General features: G+C 38.3%; 3 protein-coding genes across 7 annotated transcripts in view; 1 reads left to right on the top strand and 2 right to left on the bottom strand.

Moving 5' to 3' along the window:
• Positions 1-498: 498 nt before the first annotated feature.
• LOC117785303 (probable cytochrome P450 6a21) lies at positions 499-2254 on the bottom strand. The gene is made up of 2 exons (XM_034623244.1): positions 1039-2254; positions 499-979 (listed from the first exon to the last, which is right to left on the bottom strand). The coding sequence occupies exons 1-2, from the start codon at positions 2225-2227 to the stop codon at positions 561-563; spliced, it is 1608 nt and encodes a 535-aa protein (XP_034479135.1). The 5' UTR covers positions 2228-2254; the 3' UTR covers positions 499-560.
• A 1870-nt stretch (positions 2255-4124) lies between these two features.
• LOC117783056 (probable cytochrome P450 317a1) lies at positions 4125-6012 on the top strand. Its single transcript, XM_034620230.1, has one exon. The coding sequence runs from the start codon at positions 4246-4248 to the stop codon at positions 5809-5811; it is 1566 nt and encodes a 521-aa protein (XP_034476121.1). The 5' UTR covers positions 4125-4245; the 3' UTR covers positions 5812-6012.
• A 413-nt stretch (positions 6013-6425) lies between these two features.
• Positions 6426-24771, bottom strand: part of LOC117783054 (KN motif and ankyrin repeat domain-containing protein 2) — a 33986-nt gene continuing 15640 nt past the window's right edge. For 2 of the 5 annotated variants that reach the window (XM_034620227.1, XM_034620225.1), the window contains 9 exons: positions 16805-17076; positions 16165-16681; positions 11400-11812; positions 9943-11342; positions 8330-8824; positions 8022-8268; positions 7480-7692; positions 7156-7356; positions 6426-7099 (listed from right to left, as the gene is read on the bottom strand). In XM_034620227.1, coding sequence (XP_034476118.1) covers positions 6938-7099; positions 7156-7356; positions 7480-7692; positions 8022-8268; positions 8330-8824; positions 9943-11342; positions 11400-11812; positions 16165-16681; positions 16805-17076 — 3920 coding nt within the window. In that variant the 3' untranslated portion in view covers positions 6426-6937. Of the gene's footprint in view, positions 7100-7155; positions 7357-7479; positions 7693-8021; positions 8269-8329; positions 8825-9942; positions 11343-11399; positions 11813-11890; positions 12000-12976; positions 13495-16164; positions 16682-16804; positions 17077-17890; positions 18093-24771 lie in introns of those variants that run through there. The other 3 variants (XM_034620226.1, XM_034620228.1, XM_034620229.1) reach the window with 3 other exon arrangements.

Here is a 24771-nt window from a genome sequence, read left to right as displayed (position 1 = left end):
GGCCGTCTAATTGAATAAACTGTCGCAAAATATCAGTTATTTTCAATTGGAAGAAGGTTTTGTGATTATGCCAGACGCGTTATATACTAAGCAATTGGTCAGATTAACCAGTAAAATCTCTGAGAATTGTTTATTCATCGAAAATAAACTGCATATTCAACGACATTTCCTATTTAACGATCTTATTGTCCATAGGATCGGCAGACTTTATTTATATTATTAATAAACAATATTTCGGTCAGAGTGTACTCGCCTATATACCCATTCTACTCATTTTTGCGGCAACGAGGTATACGATTGACTCATTTTCGCAAAACGTTGCAAGACAAATTATCACGTAGCCGTTTTACGGTGATTTTATTTGCAAATTGTAGTAAAGATTATTTAAAGTGCAAATCTATTGTTTCGATACATATGTGTGTATATAGGAGTGTATCAAAAATGTTATTTTTGTTGAATGCAGGAACAATATCAAATAACAAACAACGTATTGAGAACTATGCACACAATAACCCAGAGTCATTTATTACTTATATATAGCTATGAAGTCAATGAACTGATTAAACTCTTTCCACGTGCAAAAAGATTCCCGACTCACTGTTTACCAAATTGCTAGTCTTTTTATACTTCATGGGGATTGGTGTCTGATCACATACGGAGAACTTAAAGTTCTTGAGAAGCATTGCTAGTCCAATACGAGTTTGCATATCGCCAAATCGCAAGCCGATACAGTTGCGAGGTCCAATACTGAAAGGAAGCCACTCCGCCGAGTCACGGTTCTTCACACGTTCGGGCGTAAAATTATCAGGATTAAAGCGGTTTGGATTAGGATATAACTTCTCATCGCGATGCATAGCACCAGCGGGAATTATCACAGGCATGCCTTTTTTGATAACATAATTCGGATAACCGGGAACGACGTAATCTTCTAGGCATAGACGATTCAACATGGGTACAATTGTGTAAAGGCGAAGAGTTTCTAGTAAAAAGATGATCTATTATTCAAAATGGTGATTTAGGGGATCTTCATTGACTTACCTGATATGACTTGATTAAGATAGACCATTTCCTTGAGAAGTTCATAGGTTATCTCTCCACTATTCTTAGCTAGCACCTCGTTGACCTCATCCCTAACACGCTGTTGAATGTCCATGTGCTGCGCCAGCTCGTACAAAGCAAATCCCATCGTGGACGAAGAGGTTTCGTAGCCAGCATTGAAAAACACATAAGCCTGAGCGGTCATTTCTTCTATGGTCAGGCTAACGCTCTCTCCAGTCTCCGACTTTATAAGAGCATTGTTTTTTAAATCAATCAACTGATCCATAAAATCGTTGCGACGTATTTTGTTTTCCTCCCTGAAGGTCACAGTTTCCTTGACAATGCGCAAGAAAAACTTTTCAATATGATCTGGCGTCGTCTTCATATGCAATCGGCGGGCCAATTTGGGAAAGCTGCTAATTAAGGCCTTTCCAAGAAATCCGTGTCGCTGATCTGTTAGAGAACGAATTCCCATTACGCGAAACTCTGCCTCGGGATCCTTGAGACTGCTGCACTCAATCCCAAAGGCACAAGTACCAATAACATCTGTGGTAAACCTGGCCAATAACTCCTTGACCTCAACAATCGATGACTTTGTCATCATGCCACCAAAAACATCGATAAACTCGTTGGTTATTTTGACAACTGTGGGACACATGAACTTGATTTTGCCGGAGGTAAATGTAGATGTTAGCTTGCTTCTCATTGACTTCCATTTATGGCCACCGAGCCAATTTAACCGACCCGAAATTGGATCATCCTCTGGGTTGTTGTAAAAGATTTTATCCGAAAACTTGTTAAACTCCCTAACCAATATTTCTTTGACCAGAAATGGCTCCATGATGAATGCGGTTGGACGCTGGTACCAATAGAATCCAACAAAGGGTCCCCTTCCACGGAACTTGTTGTAGTACCGTTGAAAAACTTCGGCTGACGAAATTGTCGTACGTTCTCCCACCATGTTGCCTTCAAGAGGATGCGGTTTTTCACACGGAATTCTTAAGCTCTGCCAGTAATGCATCTTCTGATACATACAGACAAGGAAGTACACAACCAGACCCAGCAGGACTGTCAATAGCATCAATCCTATTTCCATGATGTTAAGAGACGAGAAACTTTCCACCGACTTGTTATAGAATGCTACAAGATCGCCGAGATACTGAAGAGATCTGCAAAATTGGGTGTTCATATAACTGCTGATTAAGTACTTGTTGTTTTAGAAATCATAATGATAAATAAACAAGATTATTGTGGTTTTTTGGGCCAACTTTACTTTCTTTCTGATAATAATATAAACCATGGTGCACACCTAAATAGGATTATCAATTATAAATTTATAAAGTAATATATTTATTATTTTTTTCCTAAATATTTATTGAAATCAAATTATATTCGTTTAAGGTATGACAATATTTTGAATTTTAATTGTTATATCAATTTTTAAAAAATTCTCTTTAACTGAAGAATTCTATTTAAATGCACATCATGGTACAAGTATTATCTTAAATCTGGTTTCTAATTCCTGCAACTACTCGTTATACGGCTCTGTCCTTAACCTGCTTGTATCATCTGCTTGTATGCAAGTGATTTAAGTAGCATTTAGCATACCCAAATAAACTGCTTATAAAAAAATAAATATTAAAAGAATTTACACCAATACTGATGTACGTGCCCATAAAGCGATCCGTGTCAATCCGGCTCGATCGACCAAATTCGATCGTCTATGCACGAACACCAAAATAACTATGTTTTGTAAAAACGACGCCTCGCATATGTTAATGTTTTAAGGGTTGTATTACAGACCCTTCGTAGTAATAACACACACGTAATAAAGTAATTATAAAACAATATTTATTATTGCGTAGTTATGATATCTTCAGCCTGTCTTTTTCATAATACGTGATTCGGTCTTTTTCTTTTTTTGGGGCTTAGAAAAATTCTGCAACTTAGCGAAATATATAATTTAATGAACTTGTAGAGGGTATTCACTAGTTAATAAAGTGTATCTAGAAGTCGAGCATGCTCGCAAGTAACTTCTTGACTGATGTATAACAGCTGATTAGATTCCAAGTGCGGATACTTACTGATACTAGCAATAACAACAATCTAAGTGCTTAGTACAACAAAGTTTAACAGCATTTTATATTGTTTATTTTTTTGCATTTTTTGTGTGTGAATACTGCATTGTTGTTGTTGAAGCTTTAACCTGCTAATTAGACGTGAAATTCAACTGGTCAACTAAATAAATACATTGAAAGAAAAAGCTCTAAATATTTGATGTTATGTATTTTAATTTGGTATTTAAACTGAGTATACACTTAGCGCACTTTCCAAATTGTACGAAAAGCTTCAAAGCATTACTACTATTTTTAATATTTATTTATACTTGAAAACATTAGAAAATCTGTAGACGAATTTGCATGTTCTTGGTCGATAAGAGAGTTATTAAATAAACATAAAGCACTCATAAAGTAAATATTTTTTTGGCACAGTGCAATCATTTTATGGCCCACTTTAGCTTGAACTAGCCCCACCTCAATGAAAAAAAATATATCATTGGAATTTCAAAGGCAGCAACTGCTATTTTATCTACACAAAAAAAAATAACGAATATAAAAGCTGATAACAAACGAAAATGAACTTTAAATTGTATATACTATAGAGATAATATTTTTACGATCGACATGGAAGACCATATGTATACCCTACAGAGAGTGTAACTTCAATTATACTATTCAGTTGGATTACTTTTATTGATAAACATTCACGTTGTTGAATTCATCCTACGCATGAATATGACCGCAGACTCAGTCGGATATTTAATAATGAGAATGAGCATTCATCTGGCCTCAGTCGAACGCCCACAGAGCGCATTTAAGCCGGTTGAAGCCAACTCAATCCATAAGCAGCCATAACAGTAGTGTACCGCACTCCAGGCCCCAAATGAAAAGCTCCCGACCCGAGCGTATCGTAAATATGTATTACTCAATTGCACTCAGTCGAACAACACGGTTTGGTAATGAACGTAACAGATTCAACTTGTCGCTGAGAACGCGTCCGCGACTCGACATTAGATCACTACGATTTCCGGGCACAAAGCGTCACTGTGATTAACTCGTATATTCGCGAACACACATAGATACATTTGTATATGTCGATTTATTTGTGTATTACTAATTACTAAGCAATTTGCAAAGAGGAATCACCATGAAGAACATGTGGATAATATTTCTGATTGTAGGGCTAATCGTGCTCTGCCTTCTAGTTCTATTGTTTATGGCAGCTCGTTATCAGCGTGACTATTGGCGTTACCTGGGAATACCGCACGAGAGACCCAAAAAGCTTTGGCCCATCATTAAGCAGTTGGTCACACAGACCCTCAGTACCGATGCCATGAAGTCGGCCCATTACACGGCCATTTATAACAAGTTCAAAGGCAGCGGACCCTTCTGCGGCTTCTATGCCTTGTTACAGCCGCGTGCTCTCATTCTCGATCGTGAGCTGATTCGGCAGATAATGGTTAAGAATTTCTCGAATTTCAATGATCGTGGGATTTACTGTAACCAGAAATCGGATCCGCTGTCGGGCGATTTGTATGGACTGCGAGGGAATTGTTGGAAGGAGATGCGACAGAAACTGGATCCCAGCTTTGAGCAAGATCGCATGGCCTGGCTATATGGCAGCCTATACGAAGAGGCCGAGCAGCTGCTACTGGTGGTCAGCACCACGTTAATGAAGCAACAACACTCCACGCTCCACATACAGCAGCTAATGCGACGTTATGTGATCTCTGCTCTGGCCAGTTGCGTATTTGGCCTGAACGCCGAGCAGCGTAAGAAATATCCCCTGGAACAGTTTGAGGAGATGACGGAACTGGTGTTGAGCAAACGAAAGCATGGTTACCTTATGAATCTGATAATGATACGATTTCCCAACTTCTGCCGCAGGCTGAGATTACGTCTGACGCCCAAAGAAGCGGAAACTTACTTTCTCACACTACTTGACGACATTGTGGCCCAGAGAGAAGCCTCTGGAGTGCGTCATCAGGACTATCTGCAGTTGCTACTGGACATCAAAGCGCTGGAGTTGACCACGCACGAGTACGAGGCGGACAAGGAGCTAAATGCTCATCTGCAGCACGAACTGGCCGCCCATGCCTTTGTCTTTCTCAAGGCGGGCTACGAGCAGACAGCCAACACCTTGTCCTATGTGCTGTACGAATTGGCCCTCAACGTTGAGGTTCAGTCTCAGGTGAGAGAGGAACTCAAGCAGGCGATGGAGAAGCATCAGAACAATCTTAACTACCAGTGCATCCAATCTCTAACACTTATGGGTCATGTCATACTGGAAACCCTGCGTATGCATCCCATTACACCCTACATTATGAGACGGGTACTTGAGAACTATGCTGTGCCGGATCATCTGAAGTATACGCTGTTCAAGGAACTCTTTTTAATCATACCCACACATGCCATACACAATGATCCAGAGTATTATCCAGAGCCAGAGCGATTTAAACCTGAACGTTGGGGCAATCCCAGAGATTCATTGAAGGAACAGAGCACATGGTTTGGCTTTGGTGCCGGCGTTCGGAATTGCATTGGAATGCAATTTGCTCAGCTTCAATTGCGACTGGCACTTGCGCTGCTCATACTCGAGTTCGAGTTTACCTTGAACTCCAAGCGACCTTTGGTCAGCATTGATGATGGCATTGCATTGCAGTTGACGCCTCTGGGCGTGGTCGAGCCCGGAATGGAGGAGCGTGCTGTCTAACCAAGTGCATAGCTAAACATAGCTAACATTTTATTATAATTTATAATAGTTTCAAATTACGATTAATGAATTTAAGATCTAAACAAAGGGAATTGAATATTAAAAATTTATAAAAGTGATCAAATTGAATTAAAAGTGTATACAAATTTAAAAACTTAAATAGTTTTAAGCCTATTAAAACCCATTGGCATCAAACAAAAAGATATCTGAAAGTAAAAATTATAAATTTAGCAACATTACCAGTGATTAAAATAGTAATAAAAAAAATAAAACCTTATTAGTGCTTAAATAAAAGCAATCGACTAATTAAAACAAGTTTTTAACCAAATGGAAATAATTTCAAAACGCCGAATCAAGCTAAGAAATAACGCTTAAACTCTTTAACATAAATTTTATTTATTTAAAATCCTTTAAAATAGTTAATAATATAATTAATACATATGTGTATAATCTTGCATTAATTACAATTAAACATACAAAAATTTAATATACGAATTAGCTCCAAGTTGTTCGTACACAAAAATCCATTATTTAAATATTTATCAACCGTTTTTGTTGTAAGTAGCTCAGCAAAAATTATTTTGTTACAAATGAATTATTTGTTTCACAATTGTTTATATTTGATTGCTGTTAATTTATATCGTTGTTGCATTGTCGTTTGCTGATATGGCTGAAAGAGTGTGTGCAGTATTTATTTTTAGTATTTTTTTCGGACTTATAAGGAATATTAAACTGATAATTATGTTATAAAGTAAGTTTTTGACAGTTTTTCAGTTTTGATTTTAGTAGCATAATTAACAAACTAAACTTAAATGACAAATTGTGAGTTTTTAATACTTAACAATTAATTGTAGAATAAATAAAACAATTTACAAATAAGTATACATATGAAAAATCTTGTTTGCTTTTGAGCGCCTTTTGTGTTTTTGTGGTAAATTAACTGCTAAATTATTAAAAATTAAATATTTCATATTATATTTGATTTTCGACTCGTCTGATATGGAATGGTTTTTGCTATGTTCTCTAAGCAGCGCTACGAAATGCTAATTCAATTCTTACAACTAATGTTTGTTCGACATTTTGGCCGCTAATACAAAATGGCTGACTTCGGTGAAGCTATAGAGCTTCACTTAGCTGGCTTTGGACGTACGGGCAGGGGCAGAGACTTTCGTATGGGATCACCACGATTGGGCAGCTTACTGCGCAACATCTGTTCGTGCACATAGAGCATCAATCCCACATCCCGATGTCCGGCTTGCCAGGCGATTTTAAACGCCGTGCTGCCATCCTGTAAGATAAAGTAGTTAATGGCTGTTATAGATAAAGACTTTATTCTATGCTCACCACATCCTGGACAAGTGAATCGCAGTCCTGTTGTGATAACAAGTGTTTCACAATGTCCACACGTCCATGCTCCGCGGCACACATCAAAGCCGTGCTGCCATCCTCATCCTGAATGTTTATATCTGCACCAGCATCGAGCAGCATATCAACCATATCGCCATTACCATGGGACACAGCCAGCATCAATGCGGTTTGGCAGTGCTACAAAAGTAAAGAGGTAAAGAGGAGAGGAATATGGTTGGGGTACGTTAGTAGGAACAATTGACAGTTGCGAATGATTAACTCGGCTCGAGAATTAGCACAGTGTGGCGTGCTTTTACCTACCTTCTTGGCCCGTATGTTGACATCGGCCATCTGAAACAGTCGCTCCACGACCGTCCGATGTGCCGCTTGCTTCAGCTTGGCCAACGATACGAGCATGACGCACGAGTATCCAGCGTTATTCATTTGGTTTACATTGCAAACCTTGGAATCCAGCAGTATGGATACGACGTCAAAGTTGCCATGTGACACCGCATAATGCATTGCCGTATTGCCCTGGAAATATGTAATAAATTTACTTAATTATAGTTACTTCAACTGTCATGAAACTAGCTTAAAGCGACACCTAATTAATTCCCGAATCTTAATCTCATTTACTGATAAGACACTACAAGAAAACTTAAGCCCAAAAATGCCTAAAATATTTGATTTAATTAATAAATATTCTTATAGATTTCCAAAAGTCTAATTATTAACTGAAAGTGAAATGAAAATTCCTACTAGAACCAAATATTTTGTACTCGATTAAAGAAAATCTAAGAAACCCGATATTTTGACACCTTTTGATATTAATTCTTTCCCAATCATTTTTTTAATAAACTTACATTGCTGTCGGAAAGATTGACGCAATACTCCAGCAGTGACACCGAAAGCGATTCAAAGTAATCCAGGTAATCCTCAACCTCATGCGGATTGGAGGTGCCAGTACTGGAAATACGAAACCAATGTTCGCTAATGGTTGCCTTTGAAGTCTTCAGGCTGAACGAAGAGAAGGGCTTTGAGCCCAACTTCTTGAGCAGTGAATCGTTGATGACTTTCAGGGCATCCTTCATCTCCTTATGCAGTTCCGTTCTGTGGGGAAAACTTGAAAATTAATATACTAATATAAATTATTGTAACTGCCAATATTCACTTTTGTCTGGGCTCCGTTGGGGCCTGGGCCAGTTGATGCAGCTGTGCCTTGGTTGGAGGTCGCTCTTCCTTTACATTTACTTGCTCCTCATTCTCCGTCTCCTGCTGCTCCCTCTTCGGCTTGCGTTCGATGACAGTCTCCTGGGATTCTTCGCTTTGACTAGACTTTAAGGGCGTGCTCGACTTTTTGCGTGCCCCCTGCGATATCTCCCTCTCCACGTTGGAGTCACTGGACGCGGTGAGCGCTTGCTCTGGGGAGGCGGACTTGGTGCTCGTTGTGGTGGCCGAGGAGGTCATCAGCGGAGCTGGCGAGGCATCGCGCGACCAACTGATGCTAACTCGTTTCTCCTCACGCACAATTAACTCATCGTCGCCAAGCTGGGTTAGATCCAGATCCTGGGACGTTACAATTTGTTTACTGGACGGTTGTTTCATAAAGCTCTGGGAATCGGGCGAGGCATCAAGCACCAATATCGGAGGTTTTTCCTGCAGCGAGCTAATTGAATTATAAAGAAAGAACATCGATTAGTAAGTTAAGATAAAATGTGTGTAATTGATGGAACCTACGTTAGCAGCAGCGCTGAGCAGCCGCTGACCACCAACGGATAGCAGGTGAAGCTGCTTAGGCCGGAAAACATCGAAAACACCATTGAAAAACGAAAATCCAAACAAAAAACAACAAAAGGCGACAAAGGAAGCGACGGCTGCAAACGCGTCAAAGCCAAAACGAAAACTAAAGTTGAAGCGGAATCTGAAGGTCAATGCGACCAGGTCGGCATTCGGATTCGTATTCCGATTCGGACTCAAACCGAGGGCAACAACAATGCGCATGACACGCAAATGTCATGGCCAAGCGTTGGGTTTGTGTCTTGACTAAAAACTCGCTCTAGAAAGCTTTGAGTTTTCTTCGCTCTCGAAGCACAGTGGTTTAAGTGTGATAGAAAATTGAATTGAACTGTGAAATACTTGAACACTATATACTAATTACATAAAAAAAACCTCTACACGAGGTAAAAGTCTAGTGACGAAAGCAATTTCTAGCCCCAAAATTTCTGATATCCAATTTTGTGACGAACAAAATTTAGTTTAATCTAAAAATGTTAAATAAAAATAAAAACTAATTAAAAAAAAGCGAAAATTGGCATTCGGCACTGCGCAAAAAGTAATTTTTATGTATAAAGAAGCTTACCCTTTTTGCACACAGTGCACAATGCCAAGTTTCGCTTTTTTTAAATTAATTTTAATTTTTATTTAAAATTTTTAGATTAAACTAAATTTTGTTCGTCACAAAATTGGATATCAGAAATTTTGGGGTTAGAAATTGCTTTCGTCACTAGACTTTTACCTCGTGTAGAGGTTTTTTTTGTGGGATACTAATTATACAATATTTGTAGAATACAACTTCATTAGCTTTCAGATGGCGCTGTTTCACTTTAAGAAGTTCGAACTAAATTTCCAAATCCTACTGCATTTCCTATTCCCTATGAATGTAGGTAACATTTAAAAAAAAAAATTATCAATTCACTGATAAAAAATGTAAATTAATTTCAAATTTTTCTACTTTTTTCAACTTCTTTTAACATATTCCATGTTGACTATGCCCAGTAAACTTACCTTAAACGTGTTTTCCGTTCCGCCTTTGGGCTCTTTGTGGGCGTGGCCGTAGCTGAGGCAGCTGGCAGCGTATAGGTGTTTTGTCTCTGGAACTGTTTGCGCACTGGACTGGGACTAGTGAGATGCTTGGGACGTGGAATGCGTGAATCCGCTGATGTGGAGCGTCTAATTGTGGGCGTGGGCGTGGTAGTGGACACGGATAACGGTTCCGGAGTGGTCGCCGCCTTAGAAAAGTCCTTGGCCAGCACCTGAATGGCCTCCTTGCAGGAATCACAGTAGTTGGCCGCACAGGCAATGGAAATGTGCGGCTTGACAATGTCACCACAACCCACGTCCCGTTTGTGCACCTGCTCCGTGTTGCAGGCAGAGTGAGCTGTACTCTGCTTGGGCTTGGGCAATGGCTTTGCTTCCGGATCGGTGTTGCTTCCGGTGTGACGAGTAAGTGGGCGTGTCAGCGGCTCCATCAGCTGCTCTGTTTTGGTGGCACTTTGCGTCAAGCGTTGCAATCCCTTGGTGTCCGTTTGTCGGCTCTTTGACTCCACGCCACACTGTGTGGCAACCTGCTGCTGTTCGGGCATCACCTGAGCAGCCGTGGAGCGCACAGTTGTGGTCGTTGTCTGACTGGAGGCACTGTGTACCATGGCCATGGCCGTCTGGCAGCCAACAGCTTTCCGCTTGATGGCCAACTGCTCGTGCTCGCCCAAGCTGAAGGTGTTGCTGCGTCCTGGCAGCTGTGGCTTCGACTTCAGCTCCATTGGCTCGTCCGTACCACAGCTGACACTGCGCTTGCCAATCGCGCACTTCTCGCAGAGCTCATCGGTGATTCTGTGATCGGAGCTGCCAACACTTCGCACATCGATCTTGCAGCTGGTGAAGTTCTCCCGTGTCATGGGCTTTGCCGAGATGCTCACATTGTGCTTGAGAACTGGACGCTCTGGAGCTGTCTGCATGCCCATATCACGCTGATCCCGCTGTGGCACATACATCTGTGTGCCCACCGATATCAGCTGTCGCAGTCGCTGCTTCTGGCTATCGGCGAGCGCTCGCTCAATCTTCTGCTTCAGCTCCAACTGGGAGTAGATGGCCTCAGCTTGTTGGGTGCCCACATGGCGGGTACTCAACTGCGAGCCCACGGCCACATCTCGTGTGGCAATCACTTTGCTGGCGGCCTGTGTGGCAACATCCCTGCGTATAATACTCGGCGATACGGAACTGCTGCGCATGCGTGCTCCCAGACTCTCCAAGGAGACGGGACTGATGCGCTGCGGCGTAAACTGCACGGGTGAGGCATTCTTGATGCCCGGACTCGGTGGCGACGGCGTCTGTCGCTGACCACGCAACAAATCCTCGTTGCGACGCATTAGACGCTGCTTCTCAGCACGCAATGAATTCAGCTCCAGCTAAAAGGTATATATTAGTTAAAATCTGGTAACTTAATCTCCACTTTAAAGACTCACCTCCATGTCGGGTATGACCTTGACCTGCTCCTCCAGATCCTTCAGACGCTTCAGGCTCAAGGCCATTTGTTCTCGTATCTGGCATAGAGCTTGTGCATCCGCAGTCGTTTGTCCCGCTTCCGAGCTGACTGGCGACTGCAGCGGACTTGCCGTCGTCACATGTCCATTTGTCTGCTCCGCCTTAGGCGTTGCGGTCAAATGATGACGACGTGGCGGCGGTGGCGGTGGCGTTGCCTTCGGACGCTCCAGCTGCTCCACTGGCGACTTGGCATTGGCTGCCACCGTGGCCTGCACATAGCTCTCATATTGAACCTCAGCGGGACTCGGACGCTGCTGCAAGGGCAACGTATTCGAGCGCTGGAAGAGACGCGGCGTGCTCGACCTTGGCGAGCGGTTGCCCGCCATGCAGGAGTCTACAAAAGAGTTAGAAAAAAAACATAGCAATTAATTTAAATAAATATTGTTGGAATAGTGTTTTTAGGGTTGGTTACTTGCTCTGTCAATTGCCTTGGTCAGAACTATTTTTATTTGCAGACTTGCCATAAGCCCGTGCATTTGCCGACTGTTTGCAGCATTTCAAATTTGACTGATAATAAAATATGATAGTATATATATTCGATAAAATGTGATACGAATATGCTATCTAACTGTGAACCGAAACTGTGTCACACTGCGCATAATTTGCAAGCCAAACACAAACTGCCGAGCAAAGAAAAACTGAAAATACGACAAAGGCAAAAATCAAATACAAAAAATAGAAATAAACTTGGCTCTGTCCTTTGTGTGTGTCTGCTGATAAGCCGACGACTGCCGTTATTATTATTCAATATTGATTTTGCCTACATTACATACTCATAATAAATTGCACTTATTTATGTAAGTGGCATTCTGTGTACGATTACTTGTTATCAAACGAAGAGCCAATAAATCTGATAGCCGGCCATGAAACGCACAAAAGTGCAGCACGTGTGGAAAGTAATCGATTTTATTTAATTTAGATATTTTATTAAATTAAAAACACTCTAATATTTGCAGAAAGTCACGTTTACACTAACTCTAATTATATCACGTATACGCACAATTGTCATACGCACTGTGTGCCGACAGTTGTTACTCATCGCCTTTGCCGGCTGCCAAGATTTATTTTTTATTTTATTCTCACTTTTTTCTGATGCTGCTCCATTTGTGGCTATTACTTAATTTCTGTTTAAAACAACTGTGCACTGAACTTTCGGCAGCGAAAATAAAATGACAAATAAAAGCAATGTACAACGAAATAACGAAACGATTTCTATTTTCTGGCTGCGACGGTGCCAAGTTGGCTGAGCTGTCGAAAAGATGGTCAAGGCAATGTGAGCGAGGCAGGCAGAAGAAAGAAAATAAGAGCGAGAGAAACAAGTCGCGTGTTTGATAGCATTGACCGGCGAATACAAGAGTAATTAATCAGTTTTTATGAAATATAAAAATTAGCAAAATGAAAATTTAATATAAAAATATATGTAATTTGATTATAGCTTATGCTCTAATCCCCAACTATCATGCTAGTAAATATCATCTGCTTAGCTAATTTGACCTACAGTCATGCCACCAGCTTTTTGACGGACTCTGCCTTGACTCCGCCTTCATTTTGATCTTTCGCGTTGTCGTCTCCTTGTGGCGTCGCACTGGCAAAGTGTCGTTGGCTGTGGCAAACATTGTTGCTGTCGATTTTATTATTGATTTTTAGTTGGTTAATAGCACAATTAATTGCACAATGCAGCTTCATAATTAACAACAGCACAATCAACATTCAAGGCAGCTGGCATTGCACTTTGGTTAAGCGAAATATGATGAATTTAATAATGTTTTTTTTTTATGTTTTGTTTTCTTTTGTTGTTGTGTTAATTAAAGCATTTTGTGTGTGAGTAATAAGCAACAGTAATTTGATTTGATTTGCTGGCAATTCGCATCAAATCGTCAAAACGAACAGCGTCACACGCGTTATCTTTTACAGTGCGTTGCAAAATTTAATGCGCACTCACTCTGCATGAATTCATGTTTGATTCTTTTCAAAATCGTAAAAATTGGCATTGAGAAGGAATATATAATGTAGTTCATATATAGATAAATCGTTATATTTCATTTATATATTTATTTATATGTTTTTTTTTTTATGTTCTGCTGTCAACAATTTGAATTTCGTATAAATTATGCTCCCCTTTGATTTTAATTTTATATTTTTAGAACACACGTGCGTGCTTTGTGTTTTTTATGAGCTTGTATATTTAAATGTAATATACTTTTAATCGATTTTGATTAGGTTGTAATATTTTAGGTGATTTCGAACGCGTTTTCTATGATTCTAATTATGTTTTATTTCGGTTTTTGTTCGATGATTTGTCGTTACTCTCAGCTACCATTTCGATTGTTGTTGTATTATTTGTGTTTATATATTTTCGTTCATCATTTATTCTTCATTACACTCGTTGGATTATTATTACTTATTCGTTTAGATTATTTTGCAAATTTAATTGGTTTTATTTCGCTGCTAGACACATTTTACGCTTTTCGTTCGAAAGTCGTCGACAAACTGCGTTGAGATTTTCGAGCAGCGACCAGCAACAAAATAAAAAAATTAAAAAAAAAAATTCATTTAGCAGCAGCTATTTTGTTATTATTTAACAGCTCTTGTGCAAAAGCAGCACAGCACAACACACAAATGTTATGTATTACTAACAAGAAACAAAAACAACAAGCACACAAAATATAGCAGCTCTACAATATTGGGTGCTCGAGAGCAGAGAGAGAGAGAGAGGACCAGCGATAAGGTCGTCGTTCGCTCAGCAAATACTAATTAAACAATCCAAAAAGAACAACAAAACTAGACAACAGTTTGCAGATAAGCTAAATGCACATTATTAAATGATAATGTTGATTATTATGATGACGCGAAAGAAAACCCAACCATTTTTTTAAAAATATTTTTAGACTATTGTTCCCACAAGAGCGAGACCGACAGACAAAAGTATTTCAAGGTGGATCTTCTCTTAAGTTTGTTCAATCATTTTACATGCAAATACTAGTATTATTTCAGTAGATATTTACAAAACAATTCAAGTTGAAAAAGTATGTTGAAAAACACTTTCTGCGCGTATTCAATGACGAAACGCCTCTCTATAGGGTATTACGAGTATTTAGAGCATGCAATCGATCAACATATATAATTATATTATAAAAAAAAAATGTTGCCAATCGATCAAATTGTAACTAATTATTATAGTTATTAAGCAAAATAAAGGTAGTATTAACTAAAATTGAATAAAATCTGTTATTAGTGAGAACAAATCATCAATAAATTTAACTACATTGAGACTTTGACCATTAGATTTTAAGTGCTTGAGATTAATATGTATCTGGCGATAAATGTCTTCAATTGGCGCCAGTCTAGACTTGCTTTTAGGCCTCAAGGTTACCAAATGCTTATTATCTTTGAACGCATTTGGTATTTGTCTATTGTTAGATAGATTGCTGGGCTCATTTCAATTGAGAAAACAATTTTTGGCAAGCATTTCTGTGGGCAATATCTAATTGATTATAGGCAATTGTAAAGCTATCTATGTTGAACCCAAATATGTTAGTTGATATTGCCCGGTGTTTCCAAAAGTACGGGCTCACATAGAGTAGTCATTAATCAATGCCAATTCTATACACCCTCCTGCCAAACTTTATTGCTGGCAAAAAATTAAAAAAAAAAAAACAGCGACAATTTGATTTGTTTATTTGCATGGATTTCTTGCATTGCTTTTTGCACACTTTATGGCAAATTTATGGCATAAACAAATACAAGAAAAACGGGCCAGCACAAAAAATGAATAAAACGACAAACAACGACAGCATGAGCTGAATTTGCATGCAAATTGAGCGCCAAATGCGCATTTCAAAATTGATTTAAGATACGAAGGCCTCAAATTGCCTTGAAGTTGCTGCCACGCCGCATTGTAAACTCCAATTGAGTTTGAAATGCCAAAGCTGCAAAGATTGTATCTATATCGGCGTGAAGTATCTGTATCTACAGCTTCATATCTACAGTTTTCCTGCAGCTTAATATGTTTTGATTGGGTTAAGACTCTAGTTTCTTTTTTGCTTCATATTATTTTGTGGTGGGGTTTGACGCATTAAATTGAATTACGAGTCTGAGTTTTAAGAGCTACATTTAAATATTTCTTTGATCTAACAGCTTGCGTGCAAAGTTGACAGCTTCATGCGTAATGCTGTCAGTCTTACAATGGCAAAGAAGCTGAGAAAATTTACTCAAAATTTATACATAATATTTATTTATTATGCAAAGGAATTCAGTGTGTTCAGATAATTTTGTAGTTAATTTTTTATATTTATTTTAATTTTAATTTATTTTAATACTTTTCTTTCTATAAAAATATACATAATATTTTATTATAGCCATTTTATGCATGCTCAGAGCACATTTAGCTCCACTGTGCAGCATTTCAACAACTTCCAACAGTTGTGCAAAATTTTTCACACTTTCGTGCGTAAAAGTGTCACATGTGCTGCGGCGTCGCTAATTGCCGAGCAAAACAAAACTAAAAGCAAAAGTACGAGTATCTTAGTATCTGAGTATCTGACAGATAGAAAAGTGAAGTGAAGTCGTCTGTCGACTGTGAATCATAGAGCAACGAGGCAGCAGAGAAACCAGAAGCAACCAAGAGTAGTTCCTCAGCTATTTTTAAAAGATTGAACAAATTCACAAATTCACAGATTCACTCACCTGGCACATCAAAGTAACGATCCCATGAACTGTGACCCATGCGACGCTCCCTTGATTCCTTAGATTCCCTCGGCGAACTATAGCCATTGTTGAGGCTCAGACTTAGACTCAAGCTGTTGTTGTTGCGATCCATGGATAGGGAATTGCCATTACTATAGCTATAGGTGCCAGCCTTTCGTCTCTTGGACGAGGCGCGTTCCAAGGTGCGCTCGAAATCGCTGCAGACCTCATCGAGTGCCTCGTGGAGGAAGGCGCGTGTCTCCGGCGGACTGTTGGCCGGACGGGCATGGCTGTAGCCGTTGTGGCCATACTTTGGCGGCTGATAGACACCAGCATCGCTCTCGATGCCGCCACGGAGAGAGGAGCATGTGGAGGAGGCTGTGCCGTAGGGCGACTCGGCACGTGGAGCGAGGCTGGTGCTGTAAGCGAAGCGTGGCACCGACGCGGAGCGTGGCCGACAGCCGGACGACTGTCCGACCGCCGGGTGTGGCGAATCCGGTTCGCTTTCATGTGCCGCCTGTGAAAAGCAAACAGGTGACAAGTTAATCGAGCGCGAAGTGCGCCTCACTTTCAAGTTTCTACGCAGATCAAAGGCCACAAAATATGATTTTCTGATGCCATAGCCAAAAAAGAAACTCACCTCCGTTAGTTTGGGCTGCACACGACTCTCCGCCTGCCAATCGCCACCGAACAGACTCTCAAAGCCAAGCATAAACTCCATGGATTTGCGAGAGCGTCGACGATCGCGTCGCTGCAGCTCCTCCTCACTGGGCTTGGCATTGGCCAGAGCCTCGCAGTAGCGCACGAAATCCAGATCGATGTGGTATCCATAGGGACAGCAGTTGCAGCTGCGCACCGAGCGAGTTAATGATGAGCTTGGGGTGCCATTGTTATTCCCCGGCATTTGACGAGCTGCAGAAAGAAAGAGAGAAGAGACAGACCGGATGAGCATCATCGAATGCAGACAACTTGTATCTAAATGTCACTATCAAGGTCACGTCGTCTTGAGTTCATCTGCTTTCGATTCTCAGTATTGGCCAAACACAACCAACCAAAAAAAAAAGCCACTTTTCTGTGGCAATGTCTGGGTTAGCTTTTATGCGTGGCAAGCATTTGGCAGTCGTGGCCACACCTGCCTGCCCAAAACCCGTTTCAGCTTTTGGTAATCTGAGCAGCAGCAGCAACAGTCGCAGTCCGAACGCAGTTCTTAGAATGTATCCGTAAGATAAATTTGTATAATTTACTAACCATATGTATGATTAATTACGTCATATAATAACTAATTTTGCTTTACTCATATTTAGATAACTAATGCTGCCTGCCTTTCATTTGTCATCATTTTAGTTTTGTTAACAATTATTATCATTTATAATTATTTATATTTTATTTACAATTTACTTGAAGTAAGTTATTTGCAATTTTATTTAATTATTTAACTACTATCGTAAATTTAGCAAATATTTTGAGTGAAATTGCTGGATATATATTTGAGATGAAATAGACCGGCATTTATTTCCGAAAATTTAATGTTCAGTTGATTTAATGACTCTTTTACCGATAACTAAAGATTTTTTCAAATTCGCATAGCATTTCTTGCAATTAATTTATTATTATTTTTAATCATTTGATAATATTTAATGTGTATCCTATTTATTAATATTTTTAATCAGCAGTATATCATATATTTCTAATTAAAATGACACTATAAAACAAAACTTTCACTCACTCGTGCTGCAAATTTTGTGGAGTGTGCGTGCTGGTCGTCTTGCCTCATACCAGAGCCAGAGCACTACCAGCCACAATAAATTCCAAAGCATTTTCTATTGACCAGTTGCGTATGACATTGGCCCATTCAAACAGAAACCGATAATGAGAAATACGCTTTAGTAATTCCCAAGTTGCGCGCGCTATTCAGTCGACCATTTGGCGTGCTCGTCCTCAGTTCAACTGGACGATGGCAAAGAATCCAAATTTTTGTTGAACTCATCATCAGGCAGCTAATTGGCGATAAGATACGCAATGCTTAGAGCGCTTATCAGGCAGCAAAGCGGCTAAAACAACGCCTAGATACAAATGCACTGTGAATTGTAAGCTTTTTAGGTGGCGCCATCTAACAGTGAAGTACTTGTACTAAAAAGCATTTTGTGTTTTCACTTTCAATACACAATTCATTCATTAAATATAGGCGATCTGTGGGCGTCGCGATGCTTGGGAAAGTGTTGGCTGCACTATGTGGCGTATACGTGTTGTGACAATGTTAAACAGGCCGATAAACCGCATATTGATGAGCTGATTGCCTGCTGCCTATAGTGTTGTAATTAACAGCAGTCATGACCATGGCCAGCGACGGGGGCGTGCTGTTAATGACGCTGCTTGCCGGCTTAATTATCAACGCTGTATTGGACACCAAACACACACCTACACACACACTCGATCCGCACATAATCACAGCTGTTTGTTCACTTTGGCATGTGCTGTGTTTGCTTTTGGGCGTCGTTTTGTGGGCGTTCAAAGAATGCGGTCTGCCTAATGTCGCCTAATTGGTAAATCGTCTGGCTAAGTGCTTGTCTATGTCTCGTCTAAATGTTTGTTGTTTCGATTGCAAAATGAAAGTGCAAATTAATAATGCGGCAATTTGAATTACAACAACTATTGCAATTCATTGACAGTTACTTTTTATTTGAAAAGATTGATAGGCTAGTTGAACTTTAGAGGTTAAATTGTCTGCTACATGTTTTAAAAACCAAATTTACTAAACAAAATATATTTTGACCTATTCAACTGAATATCAGAAAGTTTTGCTTTTGTAAATTAATTTCTAGGTTCATTTGTCATATTATTTTAACCACAGTATTTCCCGAGAATCGTTAGCCTTAAAATAACATCTGTTCCGTGTCATTTGTAATGAATATTCAAGCTTGTTCCAAATTCCAAATAAATTATTAAACAGAATTGCTTAGTGCAATTAATACTTCCTTTCATATAAATAATGCAGCAATTATTTTTAATATATATAAGTATAGCCTTTACCTTTAGATAGTTATGTTATTAAAATTGATCAACAAAGCAACTGTAAGTGAACCAAAAAAAATGAAACTTACAACTTTTTGCATCAAATCAGTCAAATAACCCTTTAAGTTCCCTTTTTCAATACGTTAAATTATTCTGTTGTAACATCTGTGGGCCAAACTTTACAACTTAATTTACACAATCCCATAGGGAACCATATAAGGTGCCTATTTATTCCTAAAATGACATAAATCGCGCACTCGGCTCACATAAAAATTAAGAAATTAGCCCAGTGGACAGGCAACAAAGTGAGCTGCAAGTAAAGGTAAATTACGAGTGTATCCAGATTGCTGGACAGGCACGTAGAGCTCGAAGTCTGACTCAGACTCGAGAATTGAGAGTTGAAGTCATACTCGGAATTGGACATCGATTTTGCAGTCTTAAAAGACCCCAAAAACCAACAACAGATCCTCATTATTATCAACATCAACAGCCACATTAACATCATGATCATGGCCCGGTTGTAATGTCTATATTTTTCCGTGTGGGCGGCTCGAGCGAAGACCAAGACGAAGAAGCTGCCCAGCATACAAAATGAAGCTGGCTTGTGAATGAATTTCGAGCGACAACCAAAAGAGATATAAGACAGAACACTTAAATCGAGAATGACTGTCAAAGAGCTACCCTGTACCCAAGTCTCAGTTTGCGACAAAATGTGGGAATTAAGGATACGCCACTTGGTTTAAAATATATTCAATTTAACTTTAGTTTTTGATTTTGTTCAATAAAAATTGTTAAATAAAATTTAAAACTAAATGTTATTTCCTTTTGAATGCTAACTATAACTTTACTCAGTTCTGCATACTTTTAATACCCCTTTGGCTGTGTATACAAGGCATTAAAACAAAAAATAAAATTAAAACTGGTTGTCCTGGTTGGTAGGAGATTGGGCTAAGGCTGCCACGGGTAGGCGGCAGTTGCAGCTGCAGCTAATGAAGCTAACGGTGCAATTGCAGCAGCAGCAACAACAACAACAACAACAAATTACCGTAAAGTGCAAAAATTTAATTATGCTAAACACGTGCGGCCGCTGTTCAATCTAATTGCCTGACACGACCAAAATGACAACTGCAAATAACTTGATGGAAATTTACAAAAAAAAAAAAACATAAAATGTACTGAAAACTAAATACTCTCTATTTAGTTGATTTCTGAATATTCTGTAAATTTTAAGATAGTAGTTAAGACATTTATATATACTTCCATAACTGAAAAGCAGGGAATAACACCGGAACCGGTACCGGTATATTCTCTGTCAAGAACCGAATACCGAAACGTTTGTACCGGTACGGTTGTGGTAAAGTTGCTGAGTCAAAGAGTTGTCCAACTTCCAACTGTCACAACTTGATCAAAACTGAACCGATTTTCAATCGGAATGTCATTTTGATCATGATTTGGCCTCCAAATTCGTTCTGTATTCAAATATTTGTCATTTAGAAAATTTAATTATTTTCGACCAAGACTCGATTTCGATGCTAAGGGTCCCCCCTTTGAATTTTTGAAATTTCAAAATTTTAAATCTCAAGTTTTCACTTTTAATCAACTCCCTATATCATAATTAGTATAAAACAACACTTTAAACTTGTTTCTGAGACCTTTTATTTTTTTGTAAAAAATCATGTGAAATCGAACAAAAATTTGGACTTGTAAAGTGGCTAAATCCGCAGTATGATCAACTTCAAACTGTCATAACTTGATCAAAACTGAACCGATTTTGAAGCGGAATGTCATTTTTATCATTATTTGGCATTTTAATTCATTCTGCATTTAAATTTTATTAAAGTCTTAAAAAAAAATATTTTCCTCTTGATTCTACTAGATATTGATTTCGATGCTAAGGGTCCCCCCTTTGAAATTTTGAAAATTCAAAATTTTAAATCTCAAGTTTTCACTTTTAATCAACTCCTTATATCGTAATTAGTATAAAACAACACTTTAAACTTGTTTCTGAGACCTTTCAATTTTTTGTAAAAAATCATGTGAAATTGAACAAAAATTTGGACTTGTAAAGTGGCTAAGTCCGCAGTATGACCAACTTCAAACGGTCATAACTTGATCAAAACTAAACCGATTTTGAAGCGGAATGTCATTTTGATCATGATTTGGCCTCCAAATTCATTCTGTATTCAAATTTTGTTTATTTAGAAAATTTAATTATTTTCGACCAAGATTCGATTTCGATGGTAAGGGGGGACCCTTTGAAATAATGAAATTTCAAAATTTTAAATCTCAAGTTTTCACTTTTAATCCACTTCTTATATCGTAATTAGTATAAAACAACACTTTAAACTTGTTTCTGAAACCTTTCATTTTTTTGTAAAAAATCATGTAAAATTTAACAAAAATTTGGACTTGTAAAGTGGCTAAATCCGCAGATGACCAACTTCAAACGGTCATAACTTGATCAAAACTGAACCGATTTTGAAGCGGAATGTCATTTTTATCATTATTTGGCCTCCAAATTCATTCTGTATTCAAATTTTGTTCATTTAGAAAATTTAATTATTTTCGACCAAGATTCGATTTCGATGCTAAGGGTCCCCCCTTTGAAATTTCGAAAATTCAAAATTTTAAATGTCAAGTTTTCACTTTTAATCAACTCCCTATATCATAATTAGTATAAAACAACACTTTAAACTTGTTTCTGAGACCTTTTATTTTTTTGTAAAAAATCATGTGAAATCGAACAAAAATTTGGACTTGTAAAGTGGCTAAATCCGCAGTACGATCAACTTCAAACTGTCATAACTTGATCAAAACTGAACCGATTTTGAAGCGGAATGTCATTTTTATCATTATTTGGCATTTTAATTCATTCTGCATTTAAATTTTATTAAAGTCTTAAAAAAAAATATTTTCCTCTTGATTCTACTAGATATTGATTTCGATGCTAAGGTCCCTCTTTGAAATTTTGAAAATTCAAAATTTTAAATCTCAAGTTTTCACTTTTAATCAACTCCTTATATCGTAATTAGTATAAAACAACACTTTAAACTTGTTTCTGAGACCTTTCAATTTTTTTGTAAAAAATCATGTGAAATTGAACAAAAATTTGGACTTGTAAAGTGGCTAAATCCGCAGTCTGACCAACTTCAAACTATCATAACTTGATCAAAACTGAACCGATTTTGAAGCGGAATATCATTTTTATCATTATTTGGCATTTTAATTCATTCTGCATTTAAATTTTATTAAAGTCTTAAAAAAAAATATTTTCCTCTTGATTCTACTAGATATTGATTTCGATGCTAAGGGTCCCTCCTTTGAAATTTTGAAAATTCAAAATTTTAAATCTCAAGTTTTCACTTTTAATCAACTCCTTATATCGTAATTAGTATAAAACAACACTTTAAACTTGTTTCTGAGGGCTTTCATTTTTTTGTAAAAAATCATGTAAAATTTAACAAAAATTTGGACTTGTAAAGTGGCTAAATCCGCAGTATGATCAACTTCAAACTGTCATAACTTGATCAAAACTGAACCGATTTTGAAGCGGAATGTCATTTTTATCATTATTTGGCATTTTAATTCATTCTGCATTTAAATTTTATTAAAGTCTTAAAAAAAAATATTTTCCTCTTGATTCTACTAGATATTGATTTCGATGCTAAGGGTCCCCCCTTTGAAATTTTGAAAATTCAAAATTTTAAATCTCAAGTTTTCACTTTTAATCAACTCCTTATATCGTAATTAGTATAAAACAACACTTTAAACTTGTTTCTGAAACCTTTCATTTTTTTTGTAAAAAATCATGTGAAATCGAACAAAAATTTGAGCTTGTAATCCGCAGTATGACCAAGTTCAAACCGTCATAACTTGATAAAAACTGAACCGATTTTCAATCGGAATGTCATTTTTATCACGATTTGGCCTAAATACATTCTGCATTCAAATATTTTTAAATTCGATAAAAAAAAATTTTTTGACCTAGGTCTGTTTATTTCGATGACATATTTATTATAAAACGACATCTTAGAACCTAACCTAACCTAACCTATAACCTGCTAAACTAATTTATCACATATTTCATTAGATACTACATTACTTAAATAATAACCAAAATTAAAACCGACAGTTGAATAATAAACATTACTTAAAAGCACTATGAATTTTGCGATCCTAAAATGGCTACCATCTCTAAAAAATAAGCTTAAGGTTCTATAAAAGTTACTATTAAATTACTGACAATTTCTAGGTAGAAATATTAAACGTCAACTTTTCAACAATAAATAGTTTTTTTTTTGTGGGGCTCAGAAAAACATATTTCATACCCAAGTTAATAGAATCTCAAATTTAATAGTGCACGCTGCAAGCAAAAATAGCTTAATTGCGGACATTTCTCGATTTGTCTTTAGTTTTTCTTCCCATGTTTCTTTGATTTGCTTTAAAGTGCTCCCCATGGATCGCGGCACTGTGGTCCAATTTATGACTTTTTCTACGCATTTAATTATCCAATTCAACTTCATCGTGTGGTCAATTTTGCCCTAGATGCAATGGAGCAAAAAATGTATTCAGTAGCTGTGTTCATGGACATTCAGCAAGCTTTTGACAGGGTGTGGCATGATGGCCTCCTCTTTAAACTCAAGAACATCCTAACGCCGCAGCTCCAACAAGTAGCTTCAAGAACAGAAGCTTCAGAGTAGTTGTCGACGGCGCAACATCTTCGAAGCGCCCAATCTGCGCAGGCCCTCAAGGCAGCGTTCTTGGTCCTACGCTATACACTCTGTTTACAGCCGATATGCCTACCTCAAGCGTTATAACTGGATTAGACGCGGACGATGTGCTAATAGCAACCTACGCGGATGACACTGCTGTGTTGACCAGAAGTCCAAGCATTTTCTAGCTACGAAGCCTTTACGTGTGCAGCTTTGAGAAATGGGCCGCGAAATGGAATATAGGCGTCAACAGCAGCAAATGCGCAAATGTTACCTTTACAAGGACATTGTCGTGCAGCGGCATTGATGCTGGGCTCCACCCTGCACAAGAGCCCACAAATATTTAGGTGTTGTACTGGACAGGGAACTCAATTTCCAAGCACATACAACAATGGTCCGACAATCGGTAATGGCAAAGGCCAGAAAAATGGCGTGGTTACTGGCTCCCAGAAATAAGCTGTCATTGTACAGCAAAGTCACAATTTATAAATCCATATTAAGCCCCATATGGAAATATGCACTTCAAATTTACGGCATTGCGGCAAAAACAAACTTAAACAAAATCAGAGTTGCCCAATCAAAATCCTGAGGCGAATATGCAACGCACCATGGTACATGCGAAATAGGGACATCAAGAGACTTAAAGGTTCCTAAAGTGGGCGATGTTATGCAACTACAGGCCTCGACATGGCCCAACGCCTGGGACTAACTACCAAACCCTAAGAGACTCAAAGGTGCCAAACTAGTTCCTTCAATTTGTGTAAATAACATAACTATATATGTATCTCCTGTGATCAATTGTTCCTTAAATGTAAAACTAGATTAAGTTGCCACTAAAGCAGAAAACCAGTTTAAATAAAATATACAAATTTTTATGAAAAAA

Source organism: Drosophila innubila (genome assembly GCF_004354385.1).
Source record: "Drosophila innubila isolate TH190305 chromosome 2R unlocalized genomic scaffold, UK_Dinn_1.0 1_C_2R, whole genome shotgun sequence".
NCBI classification, from domain to species: Eukaryota; Metazoa; Arthropoda; class Insecta; order Diptera; family Drosophilidae; genus Drosophila; species Drosophila innubila.
Note: the sequence above shows the minus strand (reverse complement) of the source record. Positions and strands in the feature narration are given on the sequence as shown.